Source organism: Mobula birostris, chromosome 2 (assembly GCF_030028105.1).
Source record: "Mobula birostris isolate sMobBir1 chromosome 2, sMobBir1.hap1, whole genome shotgun sequence".
NCBI classification, from domain to species: domain Eukaryota; kingdom Metazoa; phylum Chordata; class Chondrichthyes; order Myliobatiformes; family Myliobatidae; genus Mobula; species Mobula birostris.
The window spans coordinates 224,493,897-224,518,432 of NC_092371.1; the positions used below are offsets into that span (position 1 = coordinate 224,493,897).

Below are 24,536 nucleotides of genomic sequence, written 5' to 3' on the forward strand. Positions count from 1 at the left end.
TGGAAGGATTTAATGAAACTGGAAAGAATGCGGAAATGATCTACACGGATGCTGCAACGACTCGAGAGACAGAGCTAAAGGGAGCGATTAAGGCTAGGATATGAGTGCAGGAGACTGAGTGGTTATAAAAATCATGAGGGGGCATAGATAGGTGAATAGACTCTGTGTTTTTTCCCCAGAGTTGGGGTATCCCAGACTAGAGCGATGGGTTTAAGGTGAGAGGGGAACGTTCTAGGAGGGAGTTTACGGGCAACATTTTTTTTGGATAAAGAGTGTGATCTATGTGAAATCAGCTGCTAGACGAGGTGATTGAAGCAGGTATAAACACAAGTTTTAAAAGTCATTTGAGCAGATTCAGGGAGTCACTAAACTCCAGTTCTAATCATTATCCTGTTATCATTGTTGACCACTGTGGCGCCAGAGATTTTTTCTTGCTGGTGCTCCAGTGGGGCTGAATTATTCAGTGATGGTGCTGAGGGATGTACCCTATGGTAATATGTATTCGTAAGGCCAGACGCACAGCATTCAAAAGTCAGTTTCAAGCATTATGTGCCTACTATAAATGTCTCTGTTGATTCACAAGCAACAGCAATTGATGGATCTAATATAGAAGTGAACTGTGACAGTGTCAACAGCATCGGAGACAACCCGGGCTACACAGAGCATAAACAAACAAACCAACAGAGCATCCGACCCACAGCGCACAACGTGAATCACGCACCAATCCCGCAATCAGCGTCAAATGCGTGCTTTTCAACTGAAAAACACAACACTAACCCACAATGTCCACTGCTATTTGCATTACATAGACAGACAAGGCCAAAAGATACACTGTTATTAAAGTCAAATAAGGCAAACAACAGATGAAAGGCTTTACCAGGAGTTGGACAAATCGTACTCTGACCATGCAATACCTCAATTAATTCGGCTACTGAACTTAAAACAAAAATCAACAGAATCACCACTTGGAAGTCGAAGTAAAACCAGTAGGCTTAATAGCAGTAAATGTAATATTTTAGGATTTGCAGGAAACATAAGGACTATGGGATATCCACCACAAAATAATAATTATAATCAGCATTAGTCTAGGCCCAAATTTTAAAAAAATCAACTACACTCACCATTGATATTTTCAGAGAAGCACAATCCGTCTGTTGTTGTGATTGGTGGCGAAAGCATCAATGATCTTCTGGATGTCAAGTGCTTTGGTTCTCTGGCTGTTAATGGCCAACAGGGTCAAGTTGCTGTTCCGAGCATCACTGCTGCTATTCCTTAGGTAGTTTTTGAGGTGTCTGAGGCAAGAGAAACGTTTGCATGAGGCAGATGTCATAGGTAGAGTTAGTGATATGCACATTAGTTTGTATAAATCTATAATTGCATCGCGGTAGGGTCTCATTAGAGCTAGAAATTCCACTGTGTCCTTCACTATCTATCCTTTTGTTTCCAGCAGACGCTTCAGTCACTCCATAGTATTGGGCCATTGGCCAAAGACAATTCTTGTCTAGGAAGAGCTTGTGTTTGGGCCTCAATGTTGAGACTCCAGTCCGAACACCCCCCCCCCCCCCACCCCCGTCTCAATTGAGAACCGTCTTTTCACTTCAGTCAGAAGTCTGTCTATAACCGGATAGAAACAGTGCTTGCGAAGGTCATCAGAGGATGTGACAGGTGTGCGTTCGGTTTGGGCCTCAACAACAAAATCATGTAGGTGGCGGGGTGGCTGGGCCTGTCTCCTTTCGTGTGGTCTGCTCTGTATACCGGCCTTGACGCACAGGTCCCTAGCTCTTGTGTGAATTTCACTCCATGATTCCTCTCCCCGTTTTGCTGAGAGTGCATCAATAACAGACTGAGCCAAGTCCACAGTGGATGAAAACTCCAAACTGGGAGATTGTAGCTGCTCTGACATGAACTTTGTGACTCGGAATAAATCCTCAAACAGAGTGAGAAGTAAAGCAAACTGCTCGTCAATCAGTCCATTTACAGCTCTGGCCTCCGTTTTCCTCTGTGCATTTGGTTGACTCATAATATCCTGTAGTGTAGCTAGAATGGCAGGGAGTGATTTCCTTACAGCCCACAAAGCTGTATACTGCCATGCCCAGCGTGTATCTGACAATTTCTTCAACTCCACGGGCTGTGCAGTTGATTCCAGTTCTCTCTGTTTCTTCATGAAAAGATCGTGGGCAACAGAGTTTGAAAAGAAGTTTTAAAGCAGCTGCACAGTTTCAAAAAAAACTTACCCGTTTGTCGGACAATGCCTTGGCATGTAGTATAGCATAGAGACTCAACCACTGCTCTCATATACTCACGATTTCTTGGACAATCTTTGCATGTCCTTTATCAAGCATATTTCCCAATCTTGAACCGCCTTGTTCTCTCAATCTGAATTCGGCCCGTGCCTCCATAGCAAACTTATGAGCTGCACTTACATCGTGGGTTTTGAAAGCTGTTGTAGCTTTGCTCCAGTTGCAGTAACCGGTGACAGTGAAGGTAGACTCAGAATGGAACCTATGGCCTCCACACAACAAATGCCTGCATGCGAAGCAGAACGTAGTATATTTCGTGATTGAATATTCCAGCCAGTACAGGTCAAACCAGCCACGAAAAAAGCTCCTTTGCTGATTGTCAAACTGTTGCGAGCAGCGAAGGGTACTTTTTCAATGCTGGCTGACGGGGTCCTTCCTCAGGCTGCTGGCTAACATCGCTAACAGTATTCCCACTAGCACTAAGAGCAGCTTCATCCATGTCCTCTTCTGAATTCTGCCCCGTTTCTTGTTCCTCTGCTTCGCCCTCGCACTCCTTCGATGAACTGTTGTTATCCTTATCCCCACTTACTTCTTTCTACATGTCACTTTCAATTAAGAGAGACTCAGGCTGAGACGCGACTGATTCCTCTGGATGAGGTTGTTTTCTCACTAAAAATCGATCCATTTTTCACGCCGGCCAAAATAATGCATGTGCCAGGCCCACGCTAGCTTGTAAAAGCACAATGTGTGTGTGTGTGTGTGTGTGTGTGGCATCTGTTAGTCTCATGAGACCATGGATTTGCGCCTGGATGTATATTATCAATCTCTTGCGTGAGTGAGAGTGAGTGACATCACCACCTTAAGTGATCTTAGATCAGCTTAACTGATCTGAGGACAGCAACAGCAAGACATTGACAATGAACGAATAAGCAGAAGTGTAGAGTGGATCTGACAGAGTTTATAACTTTATTGCTGCGTGGGTGCTAAGGTAATTGGGGGCGCTGTTTCACTAGATCAACTGGACAAACAAGCTGCATTCAAAACTATACAAAGAAAGCAGCTGCAATTTGAATGTGAAATTTCAGTTAACTTCTTGGTGCTATTGTAATTTCTGCTGGTGCTATAGCACCACCTCAGCGCCGCCACTGTTGTTGACCAGTGAACATTGGCAGAACAGTACTGAATACCAATTTATACTCAAAGGGTGTGAATGTTTTTAAGGGGATCATAGAATTTTAATACACTAGATTTAGAGAAAATGTATTTGCTAATGGGAGTCTAAATGTAGGGTTGTAGATATGATGACCAATGAGGAATTTGGAGAAATCCTTTTATTCAATGGTGGGAGTTTTGTGATTTCTTCTCTACGACAAGTGGCAGAGATGCGCTTGAGGGGAAACTGGATAAGTACCTGAGAGGGAAAAGAATAGGATCTGTTAATAGGGTTACGTTAAGTCGAGTATAAGAAGCCTTCTGTACAGTATGAATATTGAATTAGACCTGTTATGCCACATGGCCTCTTCTGTGCTTTATTTTGTAGATAATTGCATGTAGTGCACTGGAATTCTGTGTAATAATAAGGGCACTGTATCAATAGCAGAGAACCAGGTCACTGTGCCCAATCGATCTCTACCAGCATTCATAATCTTAATTCCTCTCTTCCAGTCAATTCTACATACTCTGTACCCATATGCTACATTTACTGAATAATTAATTGTTCAATGCTACCTAAAAGGATGAATATTATTGCAGTTTTAAAAAAACACTTATTCCACATATTCCCAATCTTCTAAATAAATTCCTCCCATATCTTTCCTAAAGTGCAGCCACAGAAATGATATTGATTCTAACTTCTCTGTAAAGCATTTTGCTGATTGTTTATAATTGACTTGCGGCCAGAGGGAGGTTTGTTGTATTGAAGCATTTGTTAAGGAAACAAACTAACTCAAAAATAAGTCTGATAAAGGATAGTCGACGTGGCTTCAGGAAGGGAAGGTTGTGCCTCACGAGCTATTGAGGAAGTGACAGAGCAGGTTGATGAAGATAAAGTGGTGGATTTTCTAGATGTGGATTTTTTTGAGGGTGTTTGACAAGGTTCCCTACAGTTGGCTTGTCCACAAAGTTGTGAGCCCGGGGAAGTGGCTGAGCCACAGGTAGCAGAGCGTGGGACCTGACTGGTGGTGTTTCACAGGGATTTGCTGTTTGGTATTTTTATCAATGACTTGGATGAGGAAGTGGAGCGGTGGTTTAGTAAGTTTGCAGATGTCATTAAGATGGGAGGTGTTATGGAGAGTGTAGGAGTCTTTTGTAGGTTACAACAGGATATAGAAAGGATGAGGGTTGAATGGAGAATTGGCAGATAGAGTTCAATCAGCAAATTTTTGAGGTGGTTCACTTGGAAGGTTGAGCTAGTTTGGCAGTGTGGAGGATCAGACGGATCTTGGGGTCCAGATTCATAGAGCTGCCTCAAAGTTGTGCTGTGTAGGAAGGAAGGGTCAGATTGATTGTGGAAGTATATTTATAAAATTTGGCCCACTATCATGGGTTGAAGGGTCCATGTTGTGCTTATTGTTTAGTGCTGTAAATGCTGAAAATTTGAAATGCGTAACCTATTTTCTGGGAGCAAGACAGGTTAGCATCTGCAGAGGAAATGAATTAATCTTGAACAAATACTCCTGACAATGGGAATAAATTGTAGCTGAAAATGATAAAGTATCAAACAAAGGAGCTGAGAGAAACAGGTGTGCAGTGCAGTGTTTGAAGGTTGAATAAGACTTCAGAGGGTAGATGTTAGGTTGATGTTTCAACTGATTGGAGCATCTATAGGCTGGGATTATTATTTTAAAAGGAAGGGATGGCCATTTAAGACAGATACGCTCTTAACCCAGGGGCTAAAATTTTGATGTCAATATGTAACAGAGTCTTTGTGACTGAGTCTATTCCACACAGAACACGGCAGATGTTTATATATTAATGGGAGTTGAGTACCGGAAGGTGGTACAGCCATGATCTTAGTGGTGGAGTCGGCACAAGAACTGAGTGGCCTTATCTTCGGATTCTTATGGTCTGAAGAATCAGAGATGGAGAAAACCAGCAGTGGAGATATTAGAGGGAAAAAAAGGATGAAATCTGGAAAACTTGGTAAAACCTAGTTAACATTATCAAGTGGGTAAAAAAGATCAGTTCTTCTAAAATGATTAGGAATGGGTATAACAAACCCAAGACTCTTGGAAATCTGTGATTTGTGGTGCCAAAGAAAAAGAAATGACATAAAATTGCTTTGCTTTTAGCTATGGTGTTATCAAGAGCAGGACATTGGCCCAGTAGCTGCTCTTCCTTGTCCAACGGGACAACTCAACTCCTGCCCTTGACATCAAGGACAGACCAAACATAGTTTCAAAGAGCTCCTGTAAAGTTAGTATCAGGAAGAAAGCACTACAGTGTTTAGAAATGTTCCTTGCACAAAGGAAGGTAGCTGTGTCATTGGAGGTCAGTCGATAGAGCTGAGACAACACTACCTGACTTCTGGGCAGGGAGCTAAACTGAAATACCTTCAGATGCTTCTCCAGAATATCAGCAGTAGGGATGTTCTGTGATGACTGCACAGTATTTGGTTCCGTTTGCATCTCCGATGTTGAAAGCTGTAATTGAAGAGCAAGAGAAGGCCTGCCATTGTAAGTAATGTGTTTCCAAAAATAAGGTCAGAGTATGAATGTCTTATGGTGAGTGACTTACCTTTTGACACCTCACTCAAAATTCATACACGTGATCTGTCAGGATATGATGGAATACTCAGCTTCAGTAACGTTCTACAAGATTGACTCAATCAACCCACCTGCTTGTAATTTGATCCTCTCCATCACTGGTATGCAGATTCCGCCACCTTCAAAATGATCCACAGCTACTTACCTAGGCTACTCTGATAGCAGCTCCCAGTCCTCCGACTTCTATTACCAAGGAGGACAGGGGATTTAGATGCCTCGGAGCACCACCACTTGCAGGTTTTCCTCTGTCCCAATATCCAAGACATCTTCAAGCAGTGGAACCTCAGAAAGGCAGGGTCCATCATTAAGGGCCCCCACCACCCAGGGCATGCCCTCTTCTCGTTGTTACCGTCAGCGAGGAGGTACAGAAGCCTGAAGGCACACACTCAGTGATTCAGGAACAGCTTCTTCCCCTCTGCCATCTGATTTCTGAGTGGACACCGAGTCCATGATCGCTACCTCACTGCTTTATTTTAATATTTGTTTTTGCGCTACTTATTTATTTAAAAATAATGATATACTTACTGTAATTCAGTTTCTCCCTGTATTTATCACCTATTGCATTGTACTGCTGTTGCCAAGTTAACAAATTTCATGACACATGATACGGTGATATTAAACCTGGTTCTGATTCTGATCCTGACTTTAGAATGTATTGTCACTCCTTCACATCACTGAGAGTAAATCCTTAAACTCCATTTTTACAGCACCAAGCAAGTACCTTCATCAGAAGGACTGCAAAGGTTTAATTATGTGCTTCACTACTGGCTTCTCAGGGGCACTTACAGTTGGCAGTAAATATTGGCCAGATTCATAAAAATTAAGTAAGAAAGGGTTCCTGGTAAAAGTGAGTTGTAGAGTCTTGAAGTTTCACTGGTGAACTTTAGTTATAAGATTTGAAAGTGTGCTTGGATAAATGGTGAAAGTGGTGTCATAGTTAGTTCCAAACAAGAGAAAATCTGTAGATGCTGGAAATCCAAGCAATGCACACAAAATGCTGGAAGAACTCCCCATCTATGGAAAAGAGTAAACAGTTGATGTTTTGGGCCGAGACCCTTCAGCAGAACTGGAAAAAAATGGTGAGAAGTCAGAGTAAGAAGGTGGGGGAAGGGGAGGAGGAAATACAGGGTAGTAGGTGGTAGATGAAAGCTGGAGAGGGGGAGGGGTGAAGGAAAGAGCTGGGAAGTTGATTGGTGAAAGTGATATACAGAGCTGGAGAATGGGGAATCTGCTAGGAGAGGACAGAAGGCCATGGAAGAAAGGAGAGGGGAAGGAGCACCAGAGGGGGTGATGGGCAGGTAAGGAGATAAGGTGAGAGAAGGAAGCAGCAATGGGGAGTGGTGAAGGAGAGCTGGATGAGGGCACTACTGGAAGTTTGAGAAATTGATGTTCAAACCACCAGGTTGGAGGCTACCCAGACGGAATATAAGGTGTTGTTCTTCCAACCTGAGAGTGGCCTCGTCACGCCATCTCCAATGAGATCCCACCACCAAGCACATCTTTCCCTCCCTGCCACCTCTTTCTGCAGGGATTGCTCCCTACACGACTCCCTTGTCCATTGGTTCCTTCCCACTTACCTCGCTCCTGGCACTTACCCTCACAAGCGGAACAAGTGCTACACCTTGCCCCTACACCTCCTCTCTCAATACCATTCAGGGTCCCAAGCAGTCCTTCCAGGTGAGACCTGTGAATCTGTTGGGACTACCTACTGTATCTGCCGCACCTGGTGGGACCTCCTGTATACTAGTAGATTGGGAGACTGCTTCGCCAAGCACCTACGCTAGAAAAAGTGAGATCTCCCAGAGGCCACCCATTTTAGTTATACCTCCGGTTCCCATTCCGACATCAGTACATGGTTTACTCTACTGCTGTATCCTTTACTCCCACCAGATTTACGAACTCGCTCTCCACTCCACATTGACAACTGCAGTACTGTGCAAAAGCCTTGTGCACCCTAGCTAAATAGATGTGCTAAATATATTGCACAACCCTCATCAATTATCTTCTTCATTGTACAGAAAGTACAAGGCAAATTGATTCAGTGGAGCGTTGAGAGGAGTTTTAGAGTCCTAATCGTGACTCAAATTGTCATGCTCATAAAATTGTCTTATAAATGGAGCTGCCAAATGGAAAATGATTGCGTGAGTCAATTGTGTGAACTTGTGTTTGTCATTATTGATTGAGCTTCTAATGAGAAATTTTGAGGAGTAACAAAATTTACGGGCTTGTTTTATTATTTTCTTTAACCATTTCATAATATGTTAATTTTTCTTCGGTATAGGAGGATGTACTTTTGATGATGGCTTGGAACTGTGCGAGTATTTGCAAGATCAGGAAGACGATTTTGATTGGAGGCATGTCAGGACTGAAGATACATTGCATTTGCAGCCCAGTGTGCCACCAGGTAAGTGAGTAACAACCTGTGAACTCCGGGCTTTACTGCTGAAATTGTTCTGTTTTTAAATTTGTGCTGAGAAAATGTGTTTGGTATTCATGTGTATGGAAAGATTAATAGAGTTACCGATGAATAATCCTGAACATCCAAGCCATCTTACAGATAATAACAAATGTATACTTTTAAAATAATTTGCCAACTTTTAACCATGATTTGACAGAAATAGAAGAAATTGAACCTGCGTGTGTTGCACTGACACGTATGTTAACGGAGGTGTTCAGCAGGCAATAAAGGGAGATTTGACAATGGCAATTATGTTGCCTGAAAGTTTAAAGGAAATCAAAATAATAAATTTTGGCTGGAATACACTAGAGTTTTTGGAACGATCTGCCAAATTTAAGTAACTAATTTGACAGTTTGCATATCATTGAAGAGATATTGGTAAAGTGGTATTGTCATTTTTTTTTCCTTTGTGAACAGCTAATTGACAAATTCTGTGGAGACAGTTAGCAAAGGAACTAAAATGTGTTTTACTTTCAATCAGAGGACATTTTTCATTAGCATAATTAATCTTGCACTAAGAGGAAGGTTATCTTGAATATATTTTAATGAATTTATATTGTGGCCAATTTCATAATGACATTTAACTCCTTGTGATGTTGACCTTCAATATTAATTCATTTTTAATTAATATAGGCCAACAAAAAGACGAGCTGAATTTATGTGCAAATATACATTTGAGGGTTAGGCTGTGCCATACAGGACAAAAAAATGGGAGAGATGTTGAAGTTTTTTCCAAGATTGCACATTGTTTGGAAACCTAATGCTTTCACACATTTCAATCTTTAACCTGAATTTTCTAGTGTGATCACTTCAAAAGCTCATGGCCGTATTACCTGGAATTCTCCTGTACGAATCCCACTCATCAGTTTCTAGCATAGCCACTGTATAGTGGTTTCTAGCAATGTGACATTTTGTGTGTTTATGGTGAAGGTGACCCATCGTTTTTACCAATCTGTCTACACAATTTGAAATAATGGAAGATTCCTTTTCCATTATCTCTCCATTTGTTTCTTATTTACATTGAGTGTAATTAGTAATTGCAGGAAAATAACCAACTTGAATTTAATCATTCCACACCTGCTCTCTTTTTTTCTGTTGGCTCTGTGGGAGTTATCCTGGATGCCACCTAATTTTTATCAAAATGCTACCTCTTGGGAAAATCAGTAGGAAACCCGGCTCTCTTTCTGCACCTCCCCTCTTGGACATTCCTGATGAAGAGTCTCGGCCTGAAACGTCGACTATTTATTCTATTCCATAGATGCTGCTTGACCTGCTGAGTTCCTCCAAGATTTTGTATGTATTGCCTTGGACATTCCACTGTCTTTTACAACTTGGACCACTTCCTCACCATCCAATGACTTGAAGTCTTCTGCATGTGAAAGAGCAAAGCTCCACCCCAGACTATTGAACCAGATTAATTTTATATCTGTCTCCGAGATCAGCTTTGGATCACACAATGGTACCCCAGCCAACCTTACCCATTTTAAGATCCATAAGTGTTTGATTCTGACTGTGTCTCAGCTTATTTGCTGTTAAACCCCAGTCCACGTCTTTGATATCTGCAGGCTTAACAATTCCACTACAATCAAATTGCCCACCACTAAGCTCCCTTCTGATGAGGTTATCCAAAAGTCTCATATTTCAATCAAATTTATTCTTGCTGATTTAACCGGGACCCGATTTTGCAGTCTCTTAATTTTGAAGTATTATCCCTGAACTCAGATTCCTTGATAACCTTGCATTCTGCACTCCTCTCATTCTGGCCACTTAGTTGTCCCTGAATTTAATTGATTCACTGTTCGTGCCTGCTGCCTCAATTGTAGGGTTTTTGAATTCGCTCTTGATTATTTCTTTTCACTCTACATTAATTACTTAGGTAGGTTCTGTCAAAAGCCGTAAAAAATTGGAACACTTTGCTGCATTAAAATTGCTCTATGAATGCAATTTGTTGCGAGTTACATCATTAAAATCCTTTGTTAGGTTTGTCAAGCATCGTTTCCTTTTCATAGTTATGTTGACTGCCTAATGCTTTAATTTACTAAGCACTCTATTGCTGTTTATCTAATATTGGACTTAATGCATTTTTCTGTCAGCTGCCTGCTACATTTTGAAACAATTTCTTTCTTCATGGTGATGGAAAAGTACAGCAAAGAAATGGGTCATTTGGCCCAAAGCCAGTGCCAAATCATTTAAACTGCCTAGTCCCTTCGACCTGCACTGGCTCCATAACCCGACCATCCACGTTACCTCTCCAAACTTCTCTTAAAATGTCGAAATTGAGCTCACATGCAGCACTTGCGCAGCTGGCTTGTTCCACCCTCTCGCAATCCTCTGAGAGAAGCAGTTTTCCCTCATTTCCCCCTTAAACTTTCACCTTTCACTCCTAACACATGGCCTCTGGTTGTTGTCCCACCCAACCTCCTGCTCTTGAATAAAAATTTACTTTTGCACCCTTTCAGTCTATTGGAGCTATTTCTGAATTTGGAGATATTTAGAAGATGACTGTGAATGCAGCAGATCCCTTTACTTTTCCAGCATTTTTCCTCATCAATTCAAATTTACTCAGTTTTTTTTAAAAACCTTTGGCTTTCCCACCATTTCTGGTATACTATTGCAACTTGTGTTTTTCTTAACCGAAAAAAGAAGCAGATAACTCTTTTTACTGTTTCAGCTACTTTGTTTCTCATTTATAGTATCTCTTGTCTGTAGCTCTGAGATCCAAATAATCTCTTGCCGCTCTTTTTGGCCACATAATTATAAATCCTGTCGTCGTCATCATCATCATCAGGTGTCATGCCCAGTTTGAGCTTTGACCACCATGGCCCACACACTCCTGTTTCTGGTCAAGTGGATCAATTCATTGGTATTCATTTCCAATTCTCTGGCTGCTGTCTCTATCATCATTTGTCTTTATCTTTCTTTTGCTTTCTTCCTTTCAATCTTTCCCATAATTACCGTGCATTCTAACTCCTCTTTCCTAATCACATGTCTAATGAAGTTACGTTGCCTTTTCACTATCTCATACAGTATTTCTCTTTTTGTGATCTGTTCATGACATCCTCGTTAGATATTTGTTTCGTCCATGATATTCTTTGCACCCTCCTCAAGAACCTTTAATTCGTTTCCTCATATTACTAGATATTGCCCAACATTCTGAGCCATATAACATAACTGGATAAATGTAACATTTCAGTACAGGTGTGCGTCGCTTAACATCCATTCGGACAACGTCCAATCACTTATATGTCTGTAGTCCCGATCGGAGAACGTGACATAGTGGACGTAACCAATTTTGTGTATCGTGCGTCTCTTGAGTGTAGTAGCATTATCTCTCTGTTTAATTTTCTTTTGAAAATATTACCGTAAAGTGCGTTATGCTTCCAAACGCAGCAAAACCACTCCTAGTGATAGCAGCAGCAAGAGGCAAAGGAAAAGTATTGATTTTGAAGTGAAACAAAAGGTTATTAAACAATATGAAGGTGGAAAACCAGTGAATGCTATTGCTCGGGATTTAGGCATGTTGCACTCGACAATCACAATGATCCTGAAAAACAAAGAAAAAATTCTCGAAGCTGTTAAAGGATCGGCTTCTCTGAAAACTACAAGGCTCACGAAAATGCAAGAGGGACCTATATCGGATATGGAGAAATTGCTAATGACATGAATTTAGTCAATACAGGTACACTGCAGTACTCCAGATAGGTTTGCTAAATATATAACATGGTGTTTGCACAACCTCCAAATCACATAACGTCCAATTTCACAGAACATATCGTGGACGTTAAGTGATGCATACCTGTACTCTGAGGCAAGTTGTCATGCCTAATTTAGTGTTGGTCAGTATACTCTCCATTCTCGTAAAGGTGTCTTTTGCTTTCCCTGTTCTTCTTTTGATGTCCATGTCGCACCTGCCATCTGATGTCACCCAGCTTCCTAAGTAGCAAAAGTTCTGTACTTGTTTTATGTCTTCCCAGTTTACTTTCAGCCTGCATATTGGATTCTTCTTCTTCTTGGATATCACTATACATTATGTCTTTTTGCAAATAAATCCTGTACAGTTATAATTAGTTTACTCTTACTGCCTACATTTTTCCTTATAAATTGCAGTTTCCTTGGTGGAATGTGTACTTATTATGTACTAATCTTAATTTGTCTATTAAATTTTAACTCTGCTTTCCCAAGCTGCTCTAGATTCAACTCTCCCCTCATGTATGCTATTAGCTTTATTTGAGTTTGGGCCTAATGTCAGACTTGAATGTATGTCTCAGAATTGATATGAAATTCTTCAGAATGTGAATATATTAGTTATTAACTTTCAGTACACAAGGATCTAAGATGGCCCATTTCCAATTTTGTAAATTCCTCCAGGCAATAGTTCTGAATGCATTCTATAAATTATTTTCCCAACTTGATCTGGGAATATAATTTTTAGTGAAGCTTAAAGCCCCGTAAACTTGTGTGTTAAAGGTAGAATAAAAGTAATGTCAAATCAGTCCATAAGAAAATCAGAGATCTGTGGCATGCTCGATGATGCAATATGTACCATTTCAGGATTCAGGAAGATCATGGCAGTATGCCAATAGATTAGATTGCATGCATTTGCAAGCTGTTGATTATAAGTTAACAGACTTACAATCTGACCACTGGTATAAGAGAGAGCAAGTAAGTATTTCAGCTTTTAAAGTAACTCTTTCAGACATAGGGCATTGAAAGCTAGCACAAATATTGTAAGGAAGTAAATCCTAAAATTTTAAGATTCCAAATGAACTCATGGATTGGCATTGGAGTATTCAAAATTTAGAGAGCCAATTGAGCACAAATAAAGGAAATGAATGGATTCCTTAATTTTATGCCTAAAATCTAAAAGTATTGAAGAATTTAGTGAAGTTAAATTTGTGCTGACATTTTGGCTGCAGTTAGAGTGAAATACAAATGGAAATTAGAAAGGAAAATAATAGTGTGGATCAACGAAAGTGTTAAAAAGGTTTTTTTTATCTGAGAGAGCTAGAAAGGGCAATTTCCTGAAAAATAATGAAATTATATTAAAGTAACCAAATTCTTCGGTTTACAGGATAGAAACTTATGTGAATTGATTAAATACCATGTGAGTCAACTAACCCTTGTGTAATTAGTATTTGTTATCAGAATTAGATATATTGTCACTGCCTTATGATGTGAAATTTGTTGTTTTGAGGCAACAGTGCAGTGCAAAGATAGAAATTTACAATAAATTACAAAATAAATAATGCAAGGAAAAATGGAGCCCTGTTCATGGACCGTTCAGAAGTCTGATGGAAGCTGTTTCTCAATACACATTGAGGGTCTTCAGGCTCCTGTACCTCCTCACTGATGATAGTAACAAGTTGAGGGCACGTCCCGAATGGTGAGGGTCCTGAGTGATGGATGCCACCTTCCTGAGGCACTGACTCTTCAAGATGACCTCGATGACAGGGAGGATTGAGCCCATGATAGAGCAGGCTGCGTCTATAACCCACTGCAGCCCCTTGGAATCCTGTGCACCAAAGCCTCCGTACGAGGCAGTGATGCTCGCAGTCAGAATGCTCTTCACCATACATGTAAAGAAATTTGCACATCTTTGATATCACAAATCCGGCCTTCATGGTAGCCTTATTGTGTGGGGCCCAGGATGGTTACTTGGTGATGTTGACACCCAGGAACTTAAATCTGCTCTCATTTTCCACAGCTGCCACCTCAGTGAGGACAGCTGTGTGCCTCTGACTTCCCCTTCTTGAATCCACAATCGATTCCTTGGTCTTGCTGACATTGAGTGCGAGGTTTACCTTCTAAAAATACCGCCTTTTCGTTCATCTCAAAGACAAATTTCAGATCCCTGCATGTCATCTTACTGGTATTTCTGTTTTCCTGAATCTGCTATCAAGTTCTGTGACATCTGAAAATGTTGCAATTATATGTAAATTGAGATTATTAAAGCATATTTTTGAAACTAGTGACAAATATTGACCTCTGGAAGCTTTAATAAACAAGCAGTTGGTCCAAAAAGTTGTTCACCGGAAGCTGCTGCTTTCCGTGAACCAGATTCACATTTAGAGAACTGAAGATGGGGGAGACCTTTTAAGTAGGTGGAACTGTAGGGTCTGGGAATGTATATTTAAAAACAAAAGGGCAAAGAGGGGCAGTGTGAAATATTCCAGGCAGAAAAATCCCGAATCATTTTAAGCAGTCAGTTGAGGATTGGAATATAATGGGGAAAAATGTAGGTCCCATTAAGAATCAGGGGCAATTTAAATGCAGAACCAGAGGATGTGAGCACTTAAATGTACATGCATGGAGGAGGATTATATTGGAGTCCAGTGAAATCTTAGGGCATGTTATAATTAAAAAGTTTAGATGTCTTAGGCTACGTCCACACTAGACTGGATAGTTTTGAAAACGCCGGTTTCACGTAAAAATGATAGGCGTCCACACCAGGCGCTTTAAAAAATATCTCTGCTCACGTTAGAATGGATATTAGGGCGAATCTCCTACTGGGCATGCGCAGGACACATAGACAGAAAACAAGCGAAGAGGAAACGGTATACTTGGTGCACGTTTGTCCAGTTACAGTCTAGAAAAACTTAAAAGAAATTGCTGTTGGCTCTCACGCAGGAGGACTTAAAACTAAAAAAAAACATACTGGAGCGTATGGAGGCAACCGACAGGGAGCTCACGGACAGTATGACCCGGCTGACGACGAACATTGATAAACTGACTAACTCTGTTGCATTAATAAAGCACCTTGTTAAATGTATAAACCATGTCTGCATCAATATTACCTTGTATTACCAAACAATGTTACAAATTAGGCTGTTACACATCTATTGTCGGAGAAGTACTGCATAAATAGGTAAACCACCTTTATACAAGCAAGGACAGAAAACGGGGCAAAGTGAGTATACTTATTTATTCAGTAAGCTATGGGTCAAAGTATTTGGTGAGTACATTTCTAACTCTTCTGGCTTCAGTCACGTTGCCGTCTGTTCTGAAATTGTCAGGTTGTGTGGAGGGGTTGCGTTCAAGAAAACAATGAAATGCTGCGCTGCCGCCACTATCTGTTCCGGCACGTCATGACAGCATTTTTAAAAATATCTGTTTACCCGTCCACACTGCCCTGCACAACTGGTGTTTTCAAATTTACACACTGGAGGGCATTTTAGAAAATCTCTGTTTTCGGGGGAGGAAAACGCCGTTTCAGTGTGGACGGAGGGTCAAAAAGAAGAGAAAAAGCTTTGGTTATGGATTTATCTGGTCTAGTGTGGACGTAGCCTTAGCTTAAAGGTGGATAAATTCCCAGGGCCTGATGAGATATTTGCTGCTTTGGAAGGAAAGGGGAGGAGATTGATGAGATCCCAACAGATTTAGATGTTTGCTGGCCACAGTTAAGTGCCAGGTGATGGAGAGTAGCAAATAGAACATCTTTATTCAAGAAAGACAGCAGGGTTAAGTCAAGTTATTACAGGCCTTTAAAATGTATGCCAGTGGTGGGCAGCTTGTTAGAAAAAAACTGCTAAGGACATGTTAATCACACTTGGAAAGGCAGGGAATAATCAATGGTGGTGTGACTTTGATTAATTGCTTGCGTTTGTGAGCTAATTTATTAATAAGGGTACATTAAAAATTTATTAATAGCAGTAATGTAGTTGATGTAAAGTCAGCCAGAGTGACAGAGGTCCGCAGAGGAAACTGAATTGATGGGATCTGAGAGAAAATGGCGGATTAGATCCAGAATTGATAGGTGGCAGGGGTGATGGTGGATGTGTATTCAAAGTGCAACACATAGATCGATGCTGGGACTCCTGTTTATTATGTATATCAACTTGGATATGAATATTGGAAGTATGATCAGTACTTTGGCAGATGACATGAAATTTGGTGAGATTGGTGGTGGGAACGAATGTCCTCAGCTACAGGATGATATTGAGTAGTTGGTAAGGTGGGCAGACTTTGGTAGATGGATTTTATGGTGCTGGTTTGTGGAGGATTACTCAGGCCAGGATGTCCACATTGAATCACAAATGAGAAAATCTGCAGATACTGGGAAATCTAAGCAACAGATTATCATCATCATCATCAGGTGTCATTCCTTTGACTGCCATGGCCCACACACTCCTGTTTCGGGTCAAGTGGATCAATTCATTGGTTTTCATTTCCAGTTCTCTGGCTGCTGTCTCCATCATCATTTGTCTTTGCCTTCCTCTTGCTTTCTTCCCTTCAATCTTGCCCATAATTACCATGCATCCTAATTCCTCTTTCCTAATCACATATCCAATGAAGACATGTTACCCTTTCCTGATCTCATATATTATTTCTCTTTTTGTGTTTGCTCTGTTCATGACATCCTCATTAGGTATTCGTTTCATCCATGATATTCTTTGCATCCTCCTCAAAAACCACATCTCTGCTGCTTCAATTTGTTTCCTCATGTTACTAGATATTGTCCAACATTCTGAGCCATATGAAAATACCAAATACAAAATCGACGATCATCTCCTTGGTTTTGGTGACATTAAGCATCAAGTTGTTATATTTATATTCACAGCTATTCTGTGAAACGCTGTCTCATTCTGCCCTGCAGAGCGATATATGTTTAGAATGACAATAAAGTTTTTTTTTGAATCTTGAATCTTGAATATAACATAACTGGATAAACATAACATTTCAGTGCTCTGAGGTGGGTTGTCATGCCTAGTTTAGTGTTGGTCAGTATACTCTTCGTTCTCGTAAAGGTGTCTTTTGCCATCTCTATTCTTCTTTTGATGTCCATGTCGCACCTGCCATCTGATGTCACCAGGCTTCCTAAGTAGCAAAAGTTCTGTACTTGTTTTATGTCTTCCCCATTTATCCTCAGCCTGCAGATAGGATTCTCCTTCTTTTTGGATATCACCATACATTCTGTCTTTTTGCAATTGATAGACTCATTTTTGCACTTTCTTCAACAACTATATCAATTACGTTTTGTAGTTCTTCCTCCGTACTTGCAATTAACACTGTCATCCGCCTATCTGAAAGTATTGATGTTTTCACCGCCAACTTTGATTCCCAAGATGTCTCTTATTTTTTGTAGTATTGTTTCACTGTACACATTAAATAAATCAGGGGAGAAAACACACCCTTGTCTAACGCCTCTCTTGATTTTCGTAAACTGACTCATTTCTCCATCTATTCTTACAGCGGCAGTTTGTTCCTAGTACAGATTTCTGATTAGGCGGAGGTCTTTCGAATCAAGATCTAGAATTTCCTGTAATATTTTGAATAACTTATTGTATTTCATTTTATCAAATGCTTTTGTGTAGTCGATAAAACAAATCTTTTTGCACTTGAATAGCTCGTTCTGATAGTATCCTTAACATCAATATTGCGTTTCTTGTACCTTTGTATTTCACAAAACCGCATTGTTCTTTACCTATTTCAGCTTGTATCTCACTTTTAGCTCTTGTCATCAAAATTCTTAGAAGTATCTTGGTGATATGACTCATTAAACTTATGGTCCCATGTAATTCACATTCTATTGCTCCAGGTTTCTTAGGAAGAGTGATAAATACTGACTTTTTCCATCCCTTCTGGTACTATTCCAGACTCATAAATGTCATTGATTAAATCAGTAAGTTTTTCAATTCCATAATCTTCAAGGGCGATAATTTGTTCTGTTACTAATTCATCAGGACCTGCTGCCTTTCCTTTCTTCATCTTATTTATTGCATTATGAACTTAAGATTTTAAAATACTTGGACCTTCAATGTTCTTCTTAATTTCTGGGTTATTGCCTCGATCGTCTTCAAAGAATTCCTGAATTTGCTCAGTCTATCTGTTCATAATCTCATCTTTTTCCATGATAATGGTACCGCCCTTTGCTTTCAAACATCCATCTGAAGAAGAGGAGCTTTTTACCAGTGATATTCTTGATTTGTTGATGTAACCTTTTTGGATCAGTAATAGGGATTCTTTCTAATTGCTCACATTCCTGGTTTAACCATTCTTCTTTGGCTTTTTGACAGAAGCTTTTAACTTTTTTTTTATCTAAGGACTTATACCCTATAGGATTTGCTTTCTTCCATCTCCTTTCTTCCATTAGATTTTAGATTTTATCTGTCATCCATTTATTCTTTGTGTTTTTTTCTTTTTTAGTAATCACTGACTTTGCTGATTCTACCAAGGCATCCGTTAGAGAGTTAAGCTTCATTTCTACATGATTGCTATCACCTTTAACAGATAGTATTTCTCGACTTTGAAAGCTATTCCTTACTTCAGTCGTAAATTTTTGTCTTTAAGTTTTCTTCTTTAATTAATTGTGAGTAGTCAAGGGATTGTTCAGGTTTTTGCTTTAGTTTTTTAAGTTTTACTTCTACATGACATATTACTGGGTTATGGTCACTATTACAGTCTGTACCTGGATATGTTTTGCATTGAGTCACTGAGTCTTTGGTTTGTAGTAATAAAGTTAATTTGATTTCTGGTGTTATTACCTGGACTTTTTCAGGTCCATAAATGTCTTGAATGATTTTTAAACTAGGTATTCATAATGACCTGATTATTTACCTTGCACCATTCTACCCATTGCAACACACGCATGCACGCACACAAAATGCTGGAGGAACTCCCCAGGCCAGGCAGCATCTGTGGAAAAGAGTACATCGACGCTTTGGGCCAAGACCCTTCATCAGGATTGGACAAAAGATGCAAACAAGAGAAAATCTTCAGATGCTGGAAATCACACATTGAATGACATGAGGAACAGAGTGCCTTTGGTGTACAGTCGAAAGATTCCTGAAGATGCTTCTGAATGGGCGTGAACTCAGGAACGCTACCTCACGATATCGATCTCTTTTAGTACTATTTTTAAAAATGTATTTCTTATTGTAACTTGTAGTAATCTCATATATTGAACTGTACTGTTGCCAGAAATAAAACAGATAAAACAGCTTCCTCCCACAGGCAGTCAGACTGCTAAATAGCTGCTCTACCTGACTCTGCTTTGGGCACTTTTAACTTGCACTGGACACTTATAACTTGATTTTAACTGACATGTGGCTGTTGTATTTTACTATTTATTGTTACGTTTATTATTTAGTGTTGCGTTTGTTATGTTATGATTGCACTGCTCCTGAGAAACGCTGTCTCATTCTGCCCTGCAGAGCTGATTTACGGTTAGAATGACAATAAAGTTTTTTGAATCTTGAATCTTGAAATCCTATGCAATATGTCAGTGATAATAAACCTGATTCTGACAAGTGTATGAAGTGATACAGAATGCATATGGTAAACTTGCTTTTATTAGCAGGGGTATGGAATATTAGTCATAGTCATACTTTATTGATCCCGGGGGAAATTGGTTTTCATTACAGTTGCACCATAAATAATAAATAGTAATAGAACCATAAATAGTTAAATAGTAATATGTAAACCATGCCAGTAAATTATGAAATGTCCAGAACCAGCCTATTGGCTCAGGGTGTCTGACCCTCCAAGGGAGGAGTTGTAAAGTTTGATGGCCACAGGCAGGAATGACTTCCTATGACGCTCTGTGCTGCATCTCGGTGGAATGAGTCTCTGGCTGAATGTACTCCTGTGCCCACCCAATACATTATGTAGTGGATGGGAGACATTGACCAAGATGGCATGCAACTTAGACAGCATAACAGCGAGATTGTGGCACAAAATTTATAGAACATTGGTGATGTCGCAGGGTAAGTGTCAGATGATGGAGGGGCAGCAAATAAAATGATTCAGGAAACATTGGACTGCAGAAGTGCAGAGGGAAGTGCATCAGGATGTTGATTGAATGCAGTGTTTCATTTATGGTAACAGTAATTGAGTAGTCAATTAGATGGATTTAATGGATAGCAAACAACAAAAGAGATCTTATTTTAAATTTTGTAATTTTACAGAATGAAATCAAGATTGACTTTGAGATTAATTGCGATTAGAATTTGAAATAGCTAACTTTTGGAAAGTTTTGTTTCGTTTTGGAGTCAATGAAATTTTGAGTTTATTCCGAGCAAGTAAGTAACCATCGAAGTTGATGTGTTTCTTGTGGCTTATTAGGTTGTTCAACAATAACTATGGTTCAGTACATCATTGAAAACTCAATTGAATTTGATACAAAAATAAGTCATGCTCAAAGATGATACCAGCAAAACAGTGTGCAAACAATTTAAGTTCTCCCTAATCAATGCAGAGGTAAGCAGTGGTAACAGCAGGCTTTGCACAGGAGAAAGTAATCACTGACAGCAGCCTCTGGAATTCCACATTTAACTCTGCACACGTGGGAACTACAATTTCTGTTAGCTTCACAATAACAGTGGTGAATATTGACTGCTGTACTGAGAAAGAGAAAGCTGGTTCATTGATTAACGTTTACATGGTGAAATTTGGGGCAAAATGTCAAAAAAAATTCTGTATTCTCTTTGAAAAGTGCAAAATGAATGTACTGTTACAAGAAAAATGATAAATACTACCTTATAACTTCAAATAAAGTATCAAACAAAGTAATTTATTCTTTAGATTAAAATTGAAAGTTTTAATTTGAGGTGACTCTGCTTTGAGTCAAAATTTTTTTGCTATTTGCTTGAAATTAACATGAGTAATTCAACAGATTCCAGTGTGTGGTTTGTAGTTTCATAATTTGAACTTCCATTAGTTTTGTTTCAGTGAGGGCAGTGCACACAATTATTACTCTCATCTTACAAACATTAACTTCATATGAATTATTGTTCCTGTTAAATATGCAGTGCAATAATAGACTCTTGTGGCAGCCTTCTGGATTTCCATGTTTAACTTTGCACGTGTGAGAATCAGAAGTTTGTTAGCTTCACAGTAACAATAATGAATATTATTACACTGTGCTGCTGCCACAGTACAACAAATTTCATGTCACAGATGTCGGTGATAATAAGCCTGATTCAGATTTAAGCATAACGACCCATTTTTTGTTGGTGTGATACAAGTGAAATTTTCAGTGTTTGCTGCCAAGCTATAATGTAAACAGCAACTTCTGGCATATGTGGAGAATTCACAAGTTCCTGTCGTACGTAAAGAGTAGATTCATCATGGCCAGATTCAAGTTTATTGCCATTTAACCATACACATGTTTTCAGCCAAATGAAGCAATGTTCCTCTGGGATCACGGTACATAACATATGTACACAATTAACACAATATTATTAGAATTAACACAATATTAACAGATAAAAATGTTCTATGGATGCATAAATTGGCATAAAGTGCATATACAACATTTAGTTAAGTATTCAACAGTATCATGCTACTGGCTCTGTCATAAATAATGTGTACTGGGTGGTAGCAGGGTGTGTTCAGAAGTCCAAGCCCTGAGGAAAGAAGCTGTTACCCAGCCTAACTGCCCTTCTTATACTGCAGTACCTTCTGCCTGATGGTCGGAGGTCAAGGAGATTGTAGGATAGATGGGTGTTGTCCTTGACGATACTCAGCGCTTTGCGAATGCAGCTTTTCTGATATATGTCCAGGATGGGAGAGGGGTAAGGAAACCCCGATGATTCTCTCTGCAGTCCTGACATTAAATCCAGGGAAAAGATTTGGCTTTATGTGGGAAGGTTTGATGAGAAAGGGCCTATACTCCAAGCAAGTTAGAAGAAAATGAGGTGATCCTGTTGAGACTTGTAAGATTATAAAACCAAGTGCTATGTATTTTTACCCTTGCTCAAAGTGTCAGAATGAGGAACAGGGTCCGAGAGCGAGATCAGTTATGTAAGGTGGAGGTGTAATTTCTTCTGGATGATGTGAATTTTTTTGATGTACTGTGGAGAGCATTCTTACTGCCTCCATCACTGTTTTCTATTGGGGGGAGGGGTGCTACAGCACAGGATCAAAATAAGCTGTAGAAAGTTGTAAACTTGGTCAGCTCTATAATGGGCAGTAGCCTCTGTAGTATCTTGGAAGTCTTCAAAAAGGCGGCATCCATCATTAAAGACCTCCATCACCCTCTTCTCATTTCTACCGTCAGGAAGGAGGTAGGGGAGACTACCTCACTACTTTTTAATTTCTATTGCACTACTTATTTCATTTAACTATTGAATATATATATACCTAGTATAATTCACATCTTTTATTATTACGTATTGCATTGTACTGCTGCCACAAAGACAACAAATTTCACAACTTATGCTGATGATATTAAACCCAATTCTGATTCCGACTACGTTTGAGAGCTTTGGCATTTGAGATGCTGAATATAATCAGAGCTTGGGTGGATTTCTTCCCAAAATGGAGCTGTGAACAATTAGATCTGCCATGATTTTATTCAATAGCAGAGCAAGACTACTTGGATTTCTTATTCGCGATGAGGTTACTGGCAAAGGCATTTTATTACCAATACTATATATTTGCAATTTTCTTGATGGTTGAATTTTCTGATGTTTCAAATTTGTCTTCAAGAAGAAAGATCTGTACTTTCACCTTGTTCGCTAGATACGATAAGGGGATAATGGTTAGAAAAATCTGTCATGGTCTTTGAAGTTTCATTGCAAATGTGACAGGCTGTGAACTTTACTTCAAACCTCCACCCCAGCCCCATTTTTCTATATAAATTCAAGCTAAAGCTGTTTATCTGGTGAGACCAGTTCCCAAGTTCAGCCCTCTTTGAAAATGCAGTCTTTCTCTTTTTATGATAGAGTTAAGAACTGGAGGAGGAATGTTTACATAAATCGCTAACCACCGTTCTTTGCTCATGACTGCTGTCACTCATAGAATGAGGGGAAAGGGGCAATCAGCTTTTTGCATTCAGTTCTGAAGTTCATTTATTTCCCTCCTGAATTAAGAGAACCCTGGAAGTTTAAAAGTAGGCAAATTCATTGAAAAATAGTTGTTTAAATTTTTGTGTACTCCAGTTTTAGCTAAATGATGACAGTTTCACATGAGAATAATTATGCTTCTAAAACTTGAGTTGCCCACTAGGCAACTACATTGCATGACTAATCACAGTAGTTCCTGATTTGCAGTAGTTCAGGCACCTGACCTGTATTGGCAATGTCACTTTTGGGTTTACTGTATCTATTTGTTTGGCTGGAGGGTGAGATATGTCAATTGTTTCTGGCTCTATGTGCATGTATTTCTCTGTACTGGTGTAAATTAAATATGTGCTGTGAACATTTTATTAAAGCAGATTAAGTTGGAATTGAGATGCACGTTGCAATAGGTACTCTGGATCAATTAGCATGAGCAATTCAATACTCCTCCTTTCCCTCCTCTCCCCTCCCCTCCATCTCGCCCCTCACCCCTCCCCCTCCTCTATCTATCTCTAATATTTGTGATCCTTATCTTTTTACCTCTGAGGAAAACACACCACCTTTTCAGAGATTGGCACTCTACTAGGATACATAGGTGGGGATGGAACTGGACTCTCTGACGGTGGTGTCTGAAAAGAGGATGCTGTCCAAGTTGCATGCAATCTTGGACAATGTCTCCCATCCACTACATAATGGACTGGTTGGGCACAGGAGTACATTCAGCCAGAGACTCATTCCACTGAGATGCAACACAGAGCGTCACAGGAAGTCATTCCTGCCTGTGGCCATCAAACTTTACAATTCCTCCCTTGGAGGGTCAGACACCCTGCCAATAGGCTGGTCCTGGACTTATTTCCTGGCATAATTTATATATTACTATTTAACTATTTATGGTTTTATTACTATTTTATTATTTATGGTGCAACTGTAATGAAAACCAATTTCCCCTGGGATTAATAAAATATGACTATGACTAATAGGGGAAATGACTTTTCTTTTACCCAATTCTAAAAATCTGATTTTTTTTTTTTGTTTGCGAAAATTTGATGAATGTACTAATTTCTCTAAAAGAGCTGAAATTCTTTTTCATTATCTTTTAAAGCTCCCTTCGATCTAAAATTCCTTGACTTAATTGAAAAATGTGTCCTCTTTTCCAAGGCTAAATTAAAAGCAATTTTCATCACAATCCATGTTGTGGATGACTGTTAAGTTAGGTTAATTGCAATATAATGCTTTCTTCAATTTCACTATTGAATATTTCCTTAAGCTTAATATATATTTTACAGAGTAAAATATT

General features: G+C 39.5%; 1 protein-coding gene across 6 annotated transcripts in view; it reads left to right on the forward strand.

Annotated features, from left to right (window-relative positions):
- Positions 1 to 24,536, forward strand: part of ptprk (protein tyrosine phosphatase receptor type K) — a 687,062-nt gene that overhangs the window by 111,546 nt on the left and 550,980 nt on the right. For all 6 annotated transcript variants that reach the window (XM_072251546.1, XM_072251545.1, XM_072251547.1 and 3 more), the window contains one exon: positions 8,286 to 8,408. In XM_072251546.1, coding sequence (XP_072107647.1) covers positions 8,286 to 8,408 — 123 coding nt within the window. The remainder of the gene's footprint in view (positions 1 to 8,285; positions 8,409 to 24,536) is intronic.